Raw genomic sequence first — 18,603 nt, forward strand, 5'->3', positions numbered from 1 at the left:
TTTCAGCCGCCGCCGAGTGGCTTAAAACTACCCACATGCTGTCCAGAAGACCACCTATCAACCCGGACTCTAGATTCTAGGATTAAAGATGAGCTCCGGGAGGGCAGCATGAGCCAATGTAAGATGGCGCCACTATAAACACTCGCCTGCGCCAGAACGGGCTGGGCCGACCATCAGGACCCACCGGGAAGAAGCCTTGTGCCGATCATCAGGTCCCACCGGGAAAAAGCCTACCGGCGCTATAGGCGACGTAAAAAAAAAATATATATATATATATATATATATATATATATATATATATATATATATATATATATATATATATATATCATATATACAGCAGAGGAAGAATTCTCATATCCTCTGTCCCTCTCCGTCATGCACAGGCGCTGAGGGCCAAGGGAACCTTGTCGTTTCCACACTGCACAACAAAATCGGCCAGGTGAACCAGGTCCTCGATTCTCTTCAGGGCTACATCCTCCAACTCGACGTGTCAGCCGCAGGTAAGTTTGTGGATGAAGATCTCTCTGTAGTTTTCACTCAGTTATTTTGTATTGCGCACGTATCAGGAAAACTGGAATTTTTATACTGCCTCTCATAATCCATTCTCCCCTCTTTCATAGCTGTTTTATCATTGTACTTCATCTTATGCACATGCAAGTAAACCTTATATATGATGATTCCTTCCTTATTTTCCTTTTACTTCTACTTGGGTCATGCATAAAAGGAGAACTGAAGTTTCTATATTCCCTTTCACAATCTACCTATTTCTTATTTTTAACAGCCTTTTACTCCAGTGTTTCATTCCAAACACACCTCATACACTTTTATTCGATAACAAAATAATGCTTCACTCATAAGATTAATTTTGACTCACTTGGTCCTTCAGACTTCGTATTCAAAGCAGGGCGTGTTTAGGTACAAGTGAGACATGCAGCTACCTGCCCCTCTGTTATGCAGTAGGGGACCAAACCCATTCATTGTTCGAAGAATTCATGAATATACTGACATTTGATATTTTAAGATAATTCAGTTGTCCATTGTAACCACAGGAAGGGGTACATTAAGGAGCCCAAATAAAATATTGCTTAGATACCCTAGAACAGTAGTTCTCAACTTAGGTCCACGGACCGGTGCCGGTCCGTGGACCATGGCGTCCATTCGAATAATTTAGCCTTTATAATTACTTTACTTTGTATAATGTGTAACATTACATTACATTACATGGTATTGTCCCATTGAATTTTAAATTGCTAAAAAAAAATATGTATTTGGACTATGGATATAAATCAGTGTATACTTGGATCTATGCCTATGGTACTGGTCCGCAGATTTTTTTGTTTCACTTGCTCGACTGGTCCGTGGCTTTGAAAAGGTTGGGAACCACTGCCCAAGAAGACTAGAACTTGATTATTTTATTAGTGTCATTGCTTTCCTCAGAGACGTCGATGAATGGCAGCACAGTGGAGTCGCAGTGCAACACGACCACTCACTTCCCCTGCGGTGACGGCACTTGCCTTCCCGTTGAAAAGAAATGCGACGGGGTAACAGACTGTCCGGGAGGAGGAGACGAGCTACTCTGTGGATTAACGCGGGTACAGTACTCACTACTCACATCTCTCTCCTGTTGCTTACCTGAGCGCATGCACTATGTTTGGCTAGCCAATTAATACGACGTTCTTAAGTTATTTCCACGAATTCACCGGTGCCATATTAGTGTCTCTTGGTGTTCTATTGATAGACTGTAAACAAGTTTTAATAATAGAAACTGACACCACTCCTACGGTTTATATGATCTTTGTTGAAGTCTTCCGTTTGTTCTTTGTCGCTTTTATTCTGTTCCACACCAGCGGACCTGACTGCGTTTATTTATGATAATGTTATGCGCAAGGATCCTGTTGTTCAGCGATAGTGTTGTAGGAGATAACTTCAAAGGTTGATTCGTGAAGCGTCTATCGCCAGGCTCTGTGTGGCGCCAAGCAGTGGGCGTGTAACGACGGGAACCAGTGTATCTCAACCTACTGGAGGTGCGATGGGGATGTGGACTGTGCGGACGGCAGCGACGAGACAGAATGTGGCTCCGTAAGTTGATGGATTGTCTCACTCAACCAACTCGACGAGTTATAATTCTACATGACTTATTTATTTCTTATAGTGGTCAGTTAAACAAGTTCAACTTATTTGAGAATACTACTGATTTTCATGTAGCCTCTTTTATCTACTTATATTTTTCTGTCTTGATGAAATTTTGTTTTATATTGAAAATAAATCACAGGTGAAAAGAAAAAAATCTGCTTAATATGTTGCAGGAAATAAGATTTTAGAATAACGAAGACTTTTCGAGATTTAAGGTACGTCTGTATCTGGTTTTGTGCCTTGTTCTTGTTCTTCTTGTTCTTCTTGTTCTTCTTCTTCTTGTTCTTGTTCTTCTTCTTCTTCTCCTTATTTTCGTTATTATATAGGCTACTACTACTACAACTAGTACTAGTCTACTACTACTACTACTACTACTACTACTACTACTACTACTGCTACTACTACTTCAGCTACAGCGGTACACCATTCCCAGCCACACGGTCACCACCACAAGAATATCACCATAGCAACTTTTACTAATCCCGCCACGCCCCTTTCTGCAGCATCGGTGTGCCGTCAACGAGTTCGAGTGTACGAGCGGACAGTGCATTCCCCGGGGTTGGCGATGTGACGGCGAGGACGACTGCAACGACTCCAGTGACGAGCGGGGCTGTGTCAAGGTGAGGCCGGGGAAAGGGAGCAGGAGTGGGACAAGTAAAGGTCACTTAATGGGAGAAAGTGTGCAAAACCGGAAGATGTGTTTTTGTTCGCATAGATTTTTTTTCTTTTTATATCTATCAAGATATACAAGCAAAAAATCATCTCATCACACATTTATTTTTTGTGGTTGGTTGCGTAACACATAGGATTCGTAGTGCTGGTAAGAACTGCGTACTGAGAAAACATATCGCTATAGTATGGAAAAAAAAGTAATAATTGAAAATGAAACTATCTAGAGGCGGGGGTATCTCAGGAGCAGCCATGCAAACTGCTCTGCTGCTGCTACTATTATTACTACTCTCACACACACACACACACACACACACACACACACACACACACACACACACACACACACACACACACACACACACACACACACACATCCCTCAGGTTTTAATAATAATAATAATAATAATAATAATAATAATAATAATAATAATAATAATAATAATAATAATAATAATAATAATAATAGTTTTATTTCGCCCAGCGGCATATATAAAGAACGGGACAAGAAAACGAACTAGATCATACGAGATACATAATGCTTAAATAGTTGACAACTTATAATTACGTATATATGTATGCGTGTGCACGGCACACTTATGCATAATCTACTCGTACTGAAAGCCCAGCCACTCCCGCCGCATAGATCCACATACATAGGCCGGGCTCTGTCTGACGGAGGTGATGATGGAGTTCCCAGATTGCTCCACTCTACTCCTCGTACTGTACGCGGCCAATGGGACTTAGATGAGGACTAACCACGCGCGGCTTAGCATATGCCCCTTACATTATCTACTTTACCTCTCCTTATATCAGTGAGGAAATGGTAATGAGAGTGTTTGTATCATTCACAAGACAACGAGAAAGAAGAAAAAGCAATATTATCATACTATATAAGTGTGTCGACCGGAAAGAAAAAAATATTGATGAATATTTTGTTCCTGGGCATTCATCATCAAGACGTTACAGCAAAATATTCGATAAGAATATAATAAAGATGAGAAACTTTAGCTTTCCAGAAAGAACAATAGCTCACTGGAATATATTGTCGGGAGATGTGCCAAAATTAATTTTAGGCACATACCACAATGAGCTTGTCTCAATCCTTTAAAAATATGCCTAGGTAAGACTACACCCCCCTACAAAACACACACACACACACACACACAAACACTTGTGACCAGGTAATATCAACTTGCTCACTGACTCCTCACCCCACAGGCGGAGTGCAGCGACGCCTACTTCAAGTGTTCCTCGGGCGACAAGTGCATCCACATGTTCTGGCGCTGTGACGGCGAGGCGGACTGCTTCGACGGCAGCGACGAGGCCGACTGTCACGAGATTTTAGTACGTGTTGGATCTCTCTCTCTCTCTCATATGATAAGTTGTATTCTGTCTTTGACTCATGTATGTGTTACATTGCCCTAACGTCGATATATTTCATGACATTATCCTAACTATTGGGAAATCTTGAAACTGAATGGATGCGCCCCAATAGTGGTTAATAACATATCATAATAAAATAACTGCACAGTGCACTGGGAAAGCTTACGTGTAATGCACTACTCTTCTTCAGGCGTCATGTACGAGCAAGGAGTTTGAGTGTGCCTCCCACAACGAGTGTGTGCCGAAGGATAAGGTTTGCGACGGTGCCGGAGACTGCCAAGACCTGAGTGACGAGGCGGCCTGCCCCGCCCAGCCCAGCAAGAGGTTCCCCTTCGTGCCCAAATCTCCCTCAGATGTCCCTGACGAGCAGAAGGTCTCCAGAGTGAACTCCTCCGTGAGTCTATGATATTTTTCACCTAACGAAAAAAGGATGAATGGAACAACTTTCCGAGATATGTATTATTATCAAGTTCTGTGATTGTATTCAAGGCCAAGTGACCCCGTAAATAGTGGTTCCATATTTATATAGACATGAAAAAGAGACCTCCCCTATTTAGGGACGTAGCTATAGAAGTTCAAGGGGTCGAGGGTGCTTGGCTGTTAGGGGGTCTCGCTCCAATATCAAGGTTATATTTGGAAAGGTTATTTACATATATTCCATGGTTTGCTGCTGTTGTTGTCGTTAATAAATCCTAATGGCTGATGCCAGTGCATGATGTAACAATCCTTCGTATCAATTCTTGATTATAAAGGAGCCCTCTGTTGGCTAAGGTTAACGGGATGCATAACCAATCCTACCAAGCTGCTCGTTGATATTTGCTGTCATTTTCAAATCTGAAGCAATATGTAGTTACATTATATAAAAACAGCATGATAAAATGGTTTGCGCTTCACAGGCATTAAATATTATCTGTTTTACTGAGTAAGAATTATTAGCATGTTATTCAAAAGAAATAGGCTACCCGCACCGCAGCCATCACATGTTTGCAAACTGTAACGTCGCTCGTCATCACCTTTGCAGAGCGAGTGCGAGGGAAGGTTCATGTGCGCCACGGGGGACCTCTGCATCCCCTCCGAGTGGCGGTGCGACAGGGACGACGACTGTCCCGACTCCAGCGACGAAGTGGGCTGCGTGCAGGTGGGCTCAAGAGGCCATCCAGACCTCTTATTTGTTGTGATATATTGCTCAAAGAAACTTCGGTAATGGAGAGACAAGGTTAAACAATCATATAAATGTGCATCATTCCTTTCCATAGGCTGTTTGCAGGGAGAACTACTTTAGGTGCACCTCAGGGGACAAGTGTGTTCACTCGCGGTGGCGTTGTGATGGCGACTACGACTGCTTCGACAGAAGTGACGAGGCGGGATGCTCAGACATTCATGTAAGGCAACGAGTGCTTGGACCCAAACTTGCTAACACAAGTGACATGCATGGGGAACTGGGGCTGAGGAATTGTTTGTCTGAAGAGATGGTTATTTGATATCTTACCTAGTAAGAAACTTTGTTTTCTCTTATATTATTAATATTATTATAATTATTATAATTATTGTTATTGTTGTTGATATTATTATTATTATTACCATTATTATTATTATTATTATTATTATTATTATTATTATTATTATTATTATTATTATTATTATTATTATTATTATTATTATTATCATTATTATTATTATTATTATTATTATTATTATTATTATTATTATTATTATTATTAATATTATTATTATTATTATTATTATTATTATTATTATTATTATTATTATTATTATTATTATTATTATTATTATTATCATTATCATTATTATCATTATTATCATTATTATTATTATTATTATTATTATGATGATTATGATTATCATTATTATTATTATCAATATTATTATTGTTGCTGTTATTGTTGTTGTTGTTATTGTTGTCACTGTTATTGCCCACCACCCAGCACAGGTATGAACCCAAGGACCGGACCCGAACCAGTGTGCTGGTGCCCTGCTTCGCCACCTGAGGGTCTGTAGGGAAAGAGGCAACTCACTGCTGTATTATCAGTCAATCTCTTCCCCCTTCCCGCGAGGAAAGCAGTCTTCGTGGACCAAACGGTATTACCAATGACGAAGAGTGTCTTTGTGCAGCGCGCGAAACGGCGAGCGGGAAGGAAACGAACTATTTTCTCTTTCTTTAGGAAGAGAAGTTGAAGACCACCTCTTCGCCAATATCTTTGCACATTTAACGATTTATTACAACATTTTTCCATGTTGCTATATTATTAATTGGGTATGAGAACAATCTAAATTTTCTGGGCCTTATATAAAAAGTCATACAATGCGAGAAACAATATTTTTCTGTTTATTCAAGACTTCACGGTTCCTATAATAATATAAGCCAACAATGGAACACGACGCCCGGTTCACTATATATTCATCAGTTCTAACAACAGCTCTCGTTCTTGAGCGTTTATAGGGCTGGCCCATCGAACCACCAACATGGAGAATGCTGAGATGAATTTTAAAGTGACGGGCTCCGGCCTCCGGGGCGCATATTTTCCAAGTCTGTATGAGTATGTGGAGGTAGGTGGTGCTTGGCTTCCCACGGCCAATCATCATTGTCCCAACTCGTGACGTCACCTGTGGGTGGAGCTTAAGGAAAGCTCAGCAGAATAGATGATACCCTTTTCCACCCACTGATAGGAGCACGAAAACTAGTCAAAAAAATATTCACACGGGAGAAATAACGAAGGGAGAAAGAGATGTCTCATGGAACAGGCTGAGAATAAAGAAATATACACATTTTATTCTCCAGCGATCTCCTAAGCTCCGCCCACAGATGACGTCACAAGCTGGAACAGCGATGATTGACCATGGGAAGCCAGGCACCTCATACTCATATAAGACCCCTTTCACACTTGCGGGCGAGGCACGCGTTCGCGCTTATAACGCGGACGCGGGCCTTCCCGCGTATCCTTTCAGACGGCGCGGGTGAAAACTGCCCGCCACCCGTACGAAGGTGGAAGGAGGCAGGAGAAAGATAGGAAAATGTAATGAAAGCCAGGGAAAGCAAGGTCATCCATTGTAGGAATGGAGAGACAAAAATAGAACTGGAGGAGGAAGGGAGATAAAGGAATAAAATTAATAAAGTGAAAGACCAATAAATAAGATAGATGGCAGAGTAAAAAGAGAAAATGGGAAAAGGAGAGAAGGGAGAGCGAAGACGAGGAAGTAAACACGAGGGAGAAGAGCATCAAAACTCTTCCTATAAATGAAGTTAGAAATAAAAAGTGAAACAGGAAAATGAACGCACAACAATTCACATTGAAATCAACCAGGATACTGAATGAGTTTTCTTCGGAGAGATGCGCGGGCCGCGGGCATCGCCCGCGCCGTGTGAAAACACATATTGAACGCTGTACCCTTTGCTGCTACGCGTGGACGCGGGCCCGCAGATGACCCAAGGGGGGCCCGCGTTGAATTTCTCCCGCGCGCGGGCGACGTCCGCGGCGTGTGAAAGGCTCCAAAGAAAACATCAGTCATAAGTTGACGCGGGTCCGCGTTGTAAGCGCGGACGCGGGCCTCGCCCGCAAGTGTGAAAGGGGCCTAAACTGTGTGACTTATTAAGGATGTTTAGGATAAACCTACAACAATATTATTATTTGTGCTTCCATAATATATGCATGTATAATTACGTTAGTCTTGTTTTTGGAAAATAAAATCATTTTATTCTAAAGGTCTCCTAAGCTCCGCCCACAGGTGACGTCACGAGCTGTGAAAACGAAACAAACGTCGCCACGGCTACCAACGAACGCATCAATATAAAACTTTATGCTATATATAGTGTATGTCACTGCATCAAGCAGTGTTTACATAAATATTAGCCACACAATATTTTCCATTATAGAAATGTACCTAAAATGCATTAACGTTTCGGTTTTCAACGTTCGATTAATTTGGAGTAGTACCAACACTACACGGAAAGATAGCTTCCGAGGGGGGAGAGAAGCGAGCGTTTGCTAATAGGCTACCTCCAAACGGAAACGCACTCTCTTAGAGACGCTTCGACGAAGAGGGAAGAGGTTGACTGATAATCCCGCCGTCACCCTCTTGCCTTTCTTCCTTGAACCGGCTCGGTGGCGAGGCAGGCAATGCCGCCAATGCTTTGTTTCGAGGATGGTGCTGGGTAGTAAGCAGCTTATCTTGTTATTGACTTACTTATAAGTTACAAACCTGCACCTGATTGAGTAAAATCAAGGCTACGCCCATCAAGCCGAGTCGGGAAAGGAAGGCAACAAAAAATTAAGTAATACAACTGAGACCTTGACACAAGCTTCCATACATTTATCTCTTATTCTTCGACAATACACAGCTAACCTTTTCTACACTAAACATTCTTGCTCTGTCCTTATAAAATATCAACTCTTGCTATCTCATCTCTTGCTAAATCACCTTCTGTGAGGTTGGGCGTCATGTATCGTCTCCACATTTTCTTTCCCTCTTACAGATACTAACCACCTACAAGGGCCTTGTCCGTCCCTGTATGATGTATGCATATTATGTGTGTGTGTGTGTGTGTGTGTGTGTGTGTGTGTGTGTGTGTGTGTGTGTTTTAATGCGGGCCTCCATCCGGAAGGGAGTTACGATGGGAACGATTGGTTTGATTGTTCGCGTTGCAATTCATCGGCCCCTGCCGGAACGCCGATGACTGTGGCCCTCAACCATATCTTTTAATATACTATACATAAATACTACATAAAACACAGGAATTATACATAATAGATAACATATTAAAAGTCAAGTTGGATCCTTGATTAAGACAGATGTGGGGCGCTGCTGGTGTGTGTGTGTGTGTGTGTGTGTGTGTGTGTGTGTGTGTGTGTGTGTATTTACCTAGTTGTATTTACCTAGTTGTAATTTTACAGGGCCTGGGCTTATGCTCGTGTGGTCCCGTCTCCGTATCTATAATTATCCAACTTTTCCTTGAAGCTCTGCACACTCTTCGCCGATACTATTCCTTCATTTAGTTTGTTCCAAACCTCTATATTTCTTTGTGGGAAGCTATATTTCTTTATGTCTCTTGAGCATCTTCCCTCCTCAACATTTTACTGTGTCCTCTAGTATTCCTGCTGGAAGGTTCTTCTCTTAGTAGCAATTTCTCGTTATCCACTTCTTCCATTTTACTCAATAGCCTATATATTTGTATTAGGTCTCCTCTTTCTCTTCTTTGTTCTAGTGTTGGTAAGTCCATTTCCTTTAGTTTCTCTTCATATGTCAGTCCCTCCAGTTCTGGAACCATTTTTGTTGCCTTCCTCTGTATTCTTTCTAGTTTTTTATGTGTTTCTTCATATGTGGAGAGCACACTGTTTCTGCGTATTCTAGTTTAGGTCTGATCATAGTCGTTATTAATTTTTTCATAATTTCTTTGTCCATGTAGTGGAATGCTATACCTATATTTCTCACCATGTTATATGTATCACCGAAGATCCGATTTATATGACTTTCTGGTTGCATATAATCTTGCATTATTACTCCCAGGTCTCTCTCTTCATTTACTTTCTTTAATATTTCACCATCTCCCATTTTATATGTCCATTTTGGTCTTTCTACACTTTTTCCTATTTCCATAACATGACATTTCTTCACGTTGAATTTCATCTCCCATTTCTGACTCCATTTCCAAATCTTGTTTAGGTCTTCTTGCAGCTCCTTGCAGTCTTCACTGTTTCTTATATGTTTTTGCAGTTTAGCATCATCTGCAAACAGGCTCATGTTAGCTGCTTATTCCCTCTGGCATATCATCAATATGGACTAGGAAGAGTACTGGTGCTAAAACCGACCACTGGGGCACTCCACTTTCCACCGTTCTCCATTCCGATCTAGTGTCCTTAACCACGGTTCTCATCCAGCACTTCATTTTCCCTCTCAATCCTCCTTTATTTTCTAGTTTCCACAGCAGTCTTGAATGTGGAACTTTGTCAAATGCCTACATTAAGTCTAGGTAAATGCAATCCACCCATCCGTCTCTTTCCTGTAATTTGTCCGTCACTCTTGAGTAAAAGCTCAGCAAGTGTGTGTGTGTGTGTGTGTGTGTGTGTGTGTGTGTATGGGAAGGAAGGGGGGCATGCACACAGCCATTTTGGACAGTGTAAAGTTTACACCTCATTAGCTCCCATCCTCATGCTGACTCTTCCTGCAATTGAATTTTGCTTCAAAATTGCTTTCCTTTCTATCATTATCACTATTTTCATGCTAACTGCTATTCTGAACTTGCTTTTTGGATGCCTACACTAGTTTTGTGGCATTGCTGCACTCTACTTTCTACTGAAGTTCACCTCTATGCTCTCCAAATTCCTTATGAAAGAGTTAATTCATTCTTTCATTCTTTTTGCTAATAAACTCTTGAACAGATTTTTTGTCAGTACTGTAAGGCTACATATTTCCTCCTTCCTACAATTTGAACACTTCTAGGAGGAGAGTATCAAACATGCACCTCTCCAACCAATTTGACTCTTTTGGTTTGTAGCCTACTCTGTTTGCAGGAATCATGCAAAACTGAGCTTTTTATGTATATTCATTTCACCTACAAGATGTGTTATTTGCTGTAAAAACAATACATGAAAATTATTATTATTGTTAATATTATGAATTTTCAATATGCATAGCCCTCTAGGGTTACTGTATCTTACATATATATTTTTTACCGTCTGAAATGTTTTTATATATATATATATATATATATATTTATATATATATATATATATATATATATATATATATATATATATATATATATAATTTTTTTTTTTTTTTTTACGTCGCTGCCGGTTGCGCCTGTAGGCATCTTCCTGGTGGGGCCTGATGGTCGGCCCAAGGCATCTTCCAGGTGGGGCCTGATGGTCGGCCCAGCCCGTTCTGGCGCAGGCGAGTTTTTATAGTGGCGCCATCTTGCATTGGCTCATGCCACCCCGGAACTCGTTCTTGATTCGCTTGGACGGCTTCCTGTGTGATATGTGTGTGTGTGTGTGTGTGTATATATATATATATATATATATATATATATATATATATATATATATATATATATATATATATATATATATATATATATATATATATATATATATATATATATATATATATATATATATATATATATATATATATATATATATATATATATATATATATATATATATATATATATATATATATATATATATATATATATATATATATATATATATATATATATATATATATATATATATATATACATATATATATATATATATATATATATATATATATATATATATATATATATATATATATATATATATATATATATATCCTCTTTTGTGTAGTAATGCTTCAATATCCCAATGTTGTTAATTATCTTTTCTTTCAGATTGAATGTCGACCTTCTGACTTCAAGTGTAAGTTGCATGGGGAATGTGTTGCTCAATCCAAGGTGTGTAATGGTGTCCCTGACTGTGAGGACTCTAGTGATGAGGCTCGCTGCGCCATCCCTTTGAATGAGACTGCCACCACGTCCACCACAGGCCCAGCCACAACTGGCCTTACACAGAACATTGATACTTCCAAAAAGGCAGGTTCATTTAGATTATCTAAAGATAGACCTTTTATTATTAATACTCTCTGATTACTCCATATACTCTCCATAAAATAGTGTCCATGACAGAGAAGTCTCTGGTTCTTACTCTTTATCCATTCCCTTTTCAGCAGTCACCACTTCCCCAGCCACTCTCATGTGTTCCTTCTTTCCTCATCTAACTGTTTTTTTCCTAACCCCATCTACTGTTGGACTTTGATATACTCTTTTACAAACTCACTATTCTGTAGTCTTGTTACTTTTCCTAATCACATCAGTGGACTGCAGTTTAATCATTGCAGTACTCTGCATCTGGTGCCTTTTGCTGTTTCTTCCATAGCACAATTGCCATTATTATCTTCAAACTTTATTAGTCCACTGCAGGACAAAGGCTTTTTCCACTGTTCTCCACCTCATTGTTTGGTGTTTGTGTACTCCATCCTGCTTTGGCAAATGCTTTAATTTTATTCCTTCACCTGGTCTTCTGTCTTCACTGACTTCTACAATTTTTGAGTTGCCACTCCATTACTTTGGTTGTCCATCTGTTATCAGTGCTAGAGATGGTATGACGTGGCCAAGTCCATATTTTGTTCCTTAACAGTTATTAAAATATCTTCAACATTTGTCTGTCATCTTATCCATGAAGTTCTCTTCCTGTCTCTTTATGTTATACTTAGCATTTTTCTCTCTCTATGCACCTCTCAGCTTTCTCACTAAATATTTTGTGAGGCACCAAATTTCTGAATTACTCTATATGGAAGGATTGGCATGATACAAGCATTGTAGACACCTATTTTCTTTTTCCATCTTTTGATTTCTTTGATCTTGTTTAAGTTAAATTCATGCATATTACTAATTGTCCTGTTGTTGATAATGCCATTTCATTCCTTCTAGTTCATACTTCTATATCTTTATACCATTTTCTGATATGTTTTTTCTTTATTAGTTTATTGCTACTGTTCATTTGTGCCTTTCCTCCTGCTTCTAATGCTGCTACCTTTACAGTTTTAGTTACTTTGTCATCATCATCATCATCATCATTGTTTAGCGTCCACATTTTCCCATTCAAGGTGGGGTTGGACGGGCGATGACTCTTCTCTACATCTGTCGATCTTGTGCCATATATTCCTCTATTCCCAATATAGAGTATTCATATCCTCCATCACACATCTGCTTCACTTTTCCTTAGGCCTTCCCACTGGCCGTCGTCCCTCAACTCTCAACTCCACCTCATTTAACACGCCCCTCTCTGCCCTTTTCACGTGTCCAAACCGTCTCAATCTTCTCTGCCTCAATTTAACAGAAAGGTCCTCAACCCCACACATTTCTGCCACTTCACTGCTTGATCTTCCATCCTGCCACCTCACTCCTGCCATGTATCTCAGCATCCTGCAATCACAACTTCACAGAACATCCATTAGTCTGTTCGTCAGTGCCCATGTTTCTACTCCATACAAAAGAACACTTCTCACATAGGCCTCATAAACCCTTCCTCTGCTCCTCAATCCTATGTTGCGGTTCACTAATAGACTGGCTATTTCTCACCATCTATCCCATCTTCCAAATCTCCTGCAGCCTCAATAAGTAGATTCATCATTTTTTTCTAAATATTTTAACCAAATTCTTCAGCCTTCTCCCTGACTGCATATATATTTGGATGTTTCTTATAAACTTTTCCCTCTAAGCCTTCTTTACATTTTACTAATCAGTGCTGGTCACTGGGTATGTGTTTATTTGGTGCTATTTCACCCTTTACTATGTCTGGATTTTCAGTAAGAATAAAATCAGTTTCATTCATTGGCTCCAGTACCACTTTTCTAGGTTCATCTCCTGTCTGATCTTTTCTAAAAAAAATATATGACAAGGACTCTAAGGATATTTCTTTATGTAGATTCAACAAGTTGATCTCCTCACTCATTTCTTTTATCTATTTTGAAATGGCCAATTGCTGTTTAATGACATTTTCAGTCCCTAATAAGTGTTGCAGTCTTCCATGACTATTGAAAACTGACATTTATAGTTCTTCATTGCTAATTCAACTTTTTTTTATAAAATGTTTCTGCTTCTTTGTTACTGTAAGTCAACTGTTGATGTTTATGCATAAGCATAAGCTTGAAGTATTCTGAGTTACTATCTTTTAATAAGCTAGATAATGATTCCTGCTACTCTTTTGTTGATAGTGAAGAATTCTACTAGGCTATATTTTTGTTAATTATGAATCTAACTTCATGTTCCTTCCTACCTACAAAACCTGTATTGCACAAAATATATCCATTTTTTTTTTTAGTACTATTGATGCTTCTCTCATCATTCTAACCTTTATGAGACCTATGACATCCCATATAGCCTAATATCCTTTAGTTTTCCTAGCAACAGAGTCAAGCAACTCCTCCTTGCTAAAGTCCTAACTGTGTACTTTGTTGCCAGGGCCAGCTGCCAGTGGCAGTCTGACTGTTAGCCCCCTATGCTCTAAAGCAGATCTGATCACTGCTGTGGCCAGTTACTTTATTGTTGCTGGAGACAGGGGGCTGTATGTTAAAGATGTATAGCATGCACTGTCATTACTCATTCCATCCCATCTCGCTAGCCTACATATGCTCTCATGCAGCTCATTGTCACTTCATATGATAGAGATATCACATGATCATATTGGTATTAGGCTAGCATATTAAGTTCAATTTAATAGAAAAAAGTTGCAATGATCAGTGTTCCACTCAGTGAACATTACTTTGTTTAGTGCCTGTAGGTCACTAGGAACAGTTTGTGATCCTTGATTACAAATATCAAACATTTAATTTTGGATTCAAGATTTTAAGCTCCTTTAGGATGCAGAACACAGTGGCACAGACTAAAATAACTATCTGTGATCAAAAGAAGGATTGTAACAGGCTTAGGTAGGTAGCAAGGCTCCACTGCTGCAAATCCTACTCCCTGAATATGGGAATGTAGGTTATTATTGGATAGCTCTATTCACATTTCCATTCATGATAACGCCTTTTCAGGGTACTTGTGGGCCATTTGAGACCCAGTGTTTGTCAGGCCAGTGTGTTGCCAAGGGCTGGTGGTGTGACGGGGAGCCGGACTGTTTGGACGGAAGCGATGAACAGCATTGTCCTCAGGTGGGAAATGAAGGGCATACTTATGGCTGTAGTCTGGCACTGCAATGCATCCACACAAATAGCTCCTAAGTGTTCAAGCTGAAAAATTTCATGGCTCCTATGCATAGACTTTGCAGCTAGTCTTAATTTATATGAACCTTATATTTTGGCTTGATGTAGCCTACCTGTATTTAGTGCCTGCAACCCTACTGAAATATTTGAAAAACGGGCTGTCTGCTTCACATGTCCATTCTTTTATGATTCCTGTGGGGAGGTGAAAATTGGGTAGGCTATATTTTTTCCCTCTTTACCCAGAATATGGTAATATCTCTGAAATGGGCCTTTTGCCCTTCCAGTTAATGTTAAAAGCATAGAAAATGCATAGGATGAGTGAATTGATGGGCCATGTTTTGTCTTTCTCTTTTTTCTGATGTTAAATATTTATTTTCTGGAGTTAGTATTATTAACTTTTAATGTGAAAGCTGTTATTCCTGATGATGAAAACTGTGGAAATCATATAGGCAACTGCCTATTAATGTAACATAAATGTTTAATATTCTGAATGAGTTTAGAGATTTTTCTGCACACATCATTGGTCCTGGTCTCCTCAGAATACCTGCGGCAATCACCAGCTAACTTGTGCTGCTGAAGGCAAATGCTTCCCTCTGACCTTCAAGTGTGATGGCCAAAGAGATTGCAGCGATGGCAGTGATGAAGAAGGCTGCCCTAAGGTACACATGCTGGTTTAGGTTTTCTTATGATGCCAAGGGTTTTAGGAAGCTGTGACTTTTCTCTTTAAGGGTTGTAGTAAGCCACTGATGAACTACTACTTGTAACTTCTCTGAGTAAAGATACATAGCTTGGTAAATATATGCAGACTGTCATGAAAAACTGGTGATTTGTTGTAGTGATATTATTTTAATGGTAAGAATTTCTCCGTGACAGATTATAATTATTCATGGCAACTATTCCAGTGTTTCTATTATTATAAATTGAGTATCAAGATGAATTTATTTTTTTACACATAATTTTTCTTTGGCTCTATGTGTGTCCTTGTCTAGTGTTGATGCAGCCCGTTTTTTATGTCTTGACACATCTCTTCAATTTAAGCAAGTGTCAGACATTGGTCATGACATGAACACACACACCATATCCTTTGTCCCCTGATTGTCATTCTAATGTTATAAGATTCATGTATCTATGCCAAAAATATTGTTTAAGTGTAATACCCTTCCTTCACTACATTGTAATTCACCTGAAGATTCTAGCTCATACTAGAGGAATATTTTATTTATGTGATCCTATTTGGTCCCTTCAGAGAGCCTGTAACAAGGGGGAGTTCACCTGTCAGGACACGGGCCGCTGTCTGCCAAAACAGTGGAAATGTGATGGTCAAAAGGACTGTCTGGATGGTGATGATGAAGTGGGATGTCCAAAGGTAGGTCTTCTGAGATATTAAGATAAGTAAGAAGCATTCATATGTTGAACTGATCAAGCCAAGGGTAGGATGATCACATCTCTCACTACTCATCCACTATGTATAAAATAACATATATTTCACCTAATTTCAACTCATTCCCTCTAATGTTGATGCTCTCATTTATTTTAACTAGCAGAAAATCATTTCAATTTTTTATCCCATTGTGTGAATCAGTTTGCAACATTCTGAAAAGCTAAGGTCTTTAGATGGCATTTTCATGCACTTAGTTTCAGGTCAAGAAGTGCGACCTGCAGCGAGGTCAGTTTGCCTGCAGGACTGGCTCTCAGTGCCTGTCACACAAGAAGGTGTGTGATGGCCGTGCTGACTGTGCTGATGGCAGTGATGAGGGAAGAGCCTGTGGTGGGTACATTTAAACTTTAAGATTTTTTTTTTAATACCATTGGGCTGCAAATCTTCTTTTCTTGCTATGTGTGGCTGGACATAAGTAGATGTTTATACAGGTTTTGTGTATTTGGCTAATAGGGTACACAAAGCAGAGAGAGAGAAAGAGAGAGATTTTCACAAAATACCTTTAGTATCATCACATTTATCAAGAAATTGACTTCTTCAACTTCATATTTACTATGTTAGGTCAGTTAGCCACCTCAGCATATTACACATGACTGTCACTATTCCAAAATCTAAGTTCCTTCACTATAATTAGCTACACCAAAGCATCTGCAAACACTTTCAGTAGTAGGCCAAGATGAGTAGAAAGACTCAAAAGGCTTTAAGCCATAGGATTCCCTTTTGCTTGAGGCTTGAGTGCCCACCTTCCACCTAGGGGGCCCAAGTTTGATTCCTGGGCAGAATGTTGTAAAGATTTATTCATTTTGAGCAGATCAATATTTCACATGCATCAAGATGTGAAAATATCCCCCATGACAGCAGCGGCCAACAGTGAATCTATTCCTGTGTTGCATTTCCCTGTGTAGAGTCAGGAAATTGGATAGACCACATCTTGCTTGTATAATAAAATGTAAAAAATGAATGAGAGAAGGAAAGCCATGCGCTGACCTACAGACACACTCCAAAAGGCTTAAGCAAGGGGGTTCCCTTTGGCTTGATTGTCTCCCTCCCATCTCAGGGGCCTGGGTTTGAATCCTGAGAGAAATGTTGTGAAAGAGATTAATTCTTCTGAATAGCTCAATTTTTCTAATTATTCAGTCAGTGGAAATAGCTCCCTTGACATTTCATTGAATACTTTCCTTAACCCTCCCTACATATCTTGTTCTCTTACTATCCCTCTGCATCTTTCTTGTTGTAGGGGAAGGGACTTCCAGTTCTCAAAGCACATGAAGATTTTTTTTATTTGGGAAAATTCTTTTTCCTTGCAACATGCCTGGGTTCTGAACCCTGGCTGCTGATGTGGGAGGCAAATACTCTAGCTCTGAGCTGAAGGGCATCTTGAGGTTTAAGGTCTTTTGGAGTCTTTATTTCTGTCTGGGATTATTACACTCCCCCCTTTTAGACATCAATAATTATGTTATCTGGTACAGTACCTTTTTTTGTCCTCCTAGCTCTCCATCCTCTCCTTATTCACCTCAGGGATTCAATTACATACTACTTTACCACAATGCAAGAGTCTTTTGTACCTGTCCATCCTCACACCTGGTTATGTAGAGGTTAAAACAAAGAAACAAGGTAGTATTTTACATATTCCATCTTATAAAATTCATCTGAAGAAAAAGCTGTTTTTTGCCCTTATCTCTTTTCTTAGAGATCATCATCACATTAGTTGTATTTGTAGTTGCATTTAATCTTTTTTAGTGAATATTAGCAAACTTTTGGTGCTCCTGTACAGACAGCAATTTTCATATTGCTTTTAACCTCCAAAATTTCAGATTGAAAGGCTAAGATAATACTATATGGTATTATGGTAATGCTCCACACCACACATGACTTCTAATACTTTGCACATAAAAGCATGAGATTATGCAAAGTTAAGATATGAATAATGTGATCCTCAGAGATGTCGTGCCACACCACCCTCTGCAGTGATGGCTGCTTCAGGACACCCAGCGGGCCCCAGTGCATCTGTCCCACCAACACCACGCTGGACAACCGAGGGATCACTTGTGTTGGTGAGTTAGAGGGTTGAGGGAACTTGTATTATGTCTTATAATTAGTGAGGTCATTACGGATTGATTTGTTTGTTCTTAAGTTAAAAAAAAATACTGGCTTAAGAATTGTTTATCCCAGTCTTATTGGAATTCTGAGCCTGTCATGTGGCT

At 39.5% G+C, this 18,603-nt stretch overlaps 1 protein-coding gene across 1 annotated transcript in view; it reads left to right on the top strand.

Moving 5' to 3' along the window:
• The first annotated feature begins 390 nt into the window (after nt 1–390).
• The window catches only part of LOC126998345 (low-density lipoprotein receptor-related protein 2-like), a 36,439-nt gene continuing 18,226 nt past the window's right edge, over nt 391–18,603 (top strand). The window contains exons 1-14 of the mRNA XM_050859852.1: nt 391–503; nt 1,441–1,595; nt 1,963–2,082; nt 2,640–2,756; nt 4,027–4,152; nt 4,382–4,585; nt 5,213–5,329; nt 5,448–5,573; nt 11,588–11,788; nt 14,794–14,910; nt 15,501–15,620; nt 16,208–16,327; nt 16,597–16,729; nt 18,340–18,453. Of these exons, the coding sequence (XP_050715809.1) occupies nt 1,449–1,595; nt 1,963–2,082; nt 2,640–2,756; nt 4,027–4,152; nt 4,382–4,585; nt 5,213–5,329; nt 5,448–5,573; nt 11,588–11,788; nt 14,794–14,910; nt 15,501–15,620; nt 16,208–16,327; nt 16,597–16,729; nt 18,340–18,453 (1,762 nt within the window). The 5' untranslated portion in view covers nt 391–503; nt 1,441–1,448. The remainder of the gene's footprint in view (nt 504–1,440; nt 1,596–1,962; nt 2,083–2,639; nt 2,757–4,026; nt 4,153–4,381; nt 4,586–5,212; nt 5,330–5,447; nt 5,574–11,587; nt 11,789–14,793; nt 14,911–15,500; nt 15,621–16,207; nt 16,328–16,596; nt 16,730–18,339; nt 18,454–18,603) is intronic.

This window comes from Eriocheir sinensis, chromosome 14 (assembly GCF_024679095.1).
Source record: "Eriocheir sinensis breed Jianghai 21 chromosome 14, ASM2467909v1, whole genome shotgun sequence".
In the NCBI taxonomy this organism is placed as follows: Eukaryota; Metazoa; Arthropoda; class Malacostraca; order Decapoda; family Varunidae; genus Eriocheir; species Eriocheir sinensis.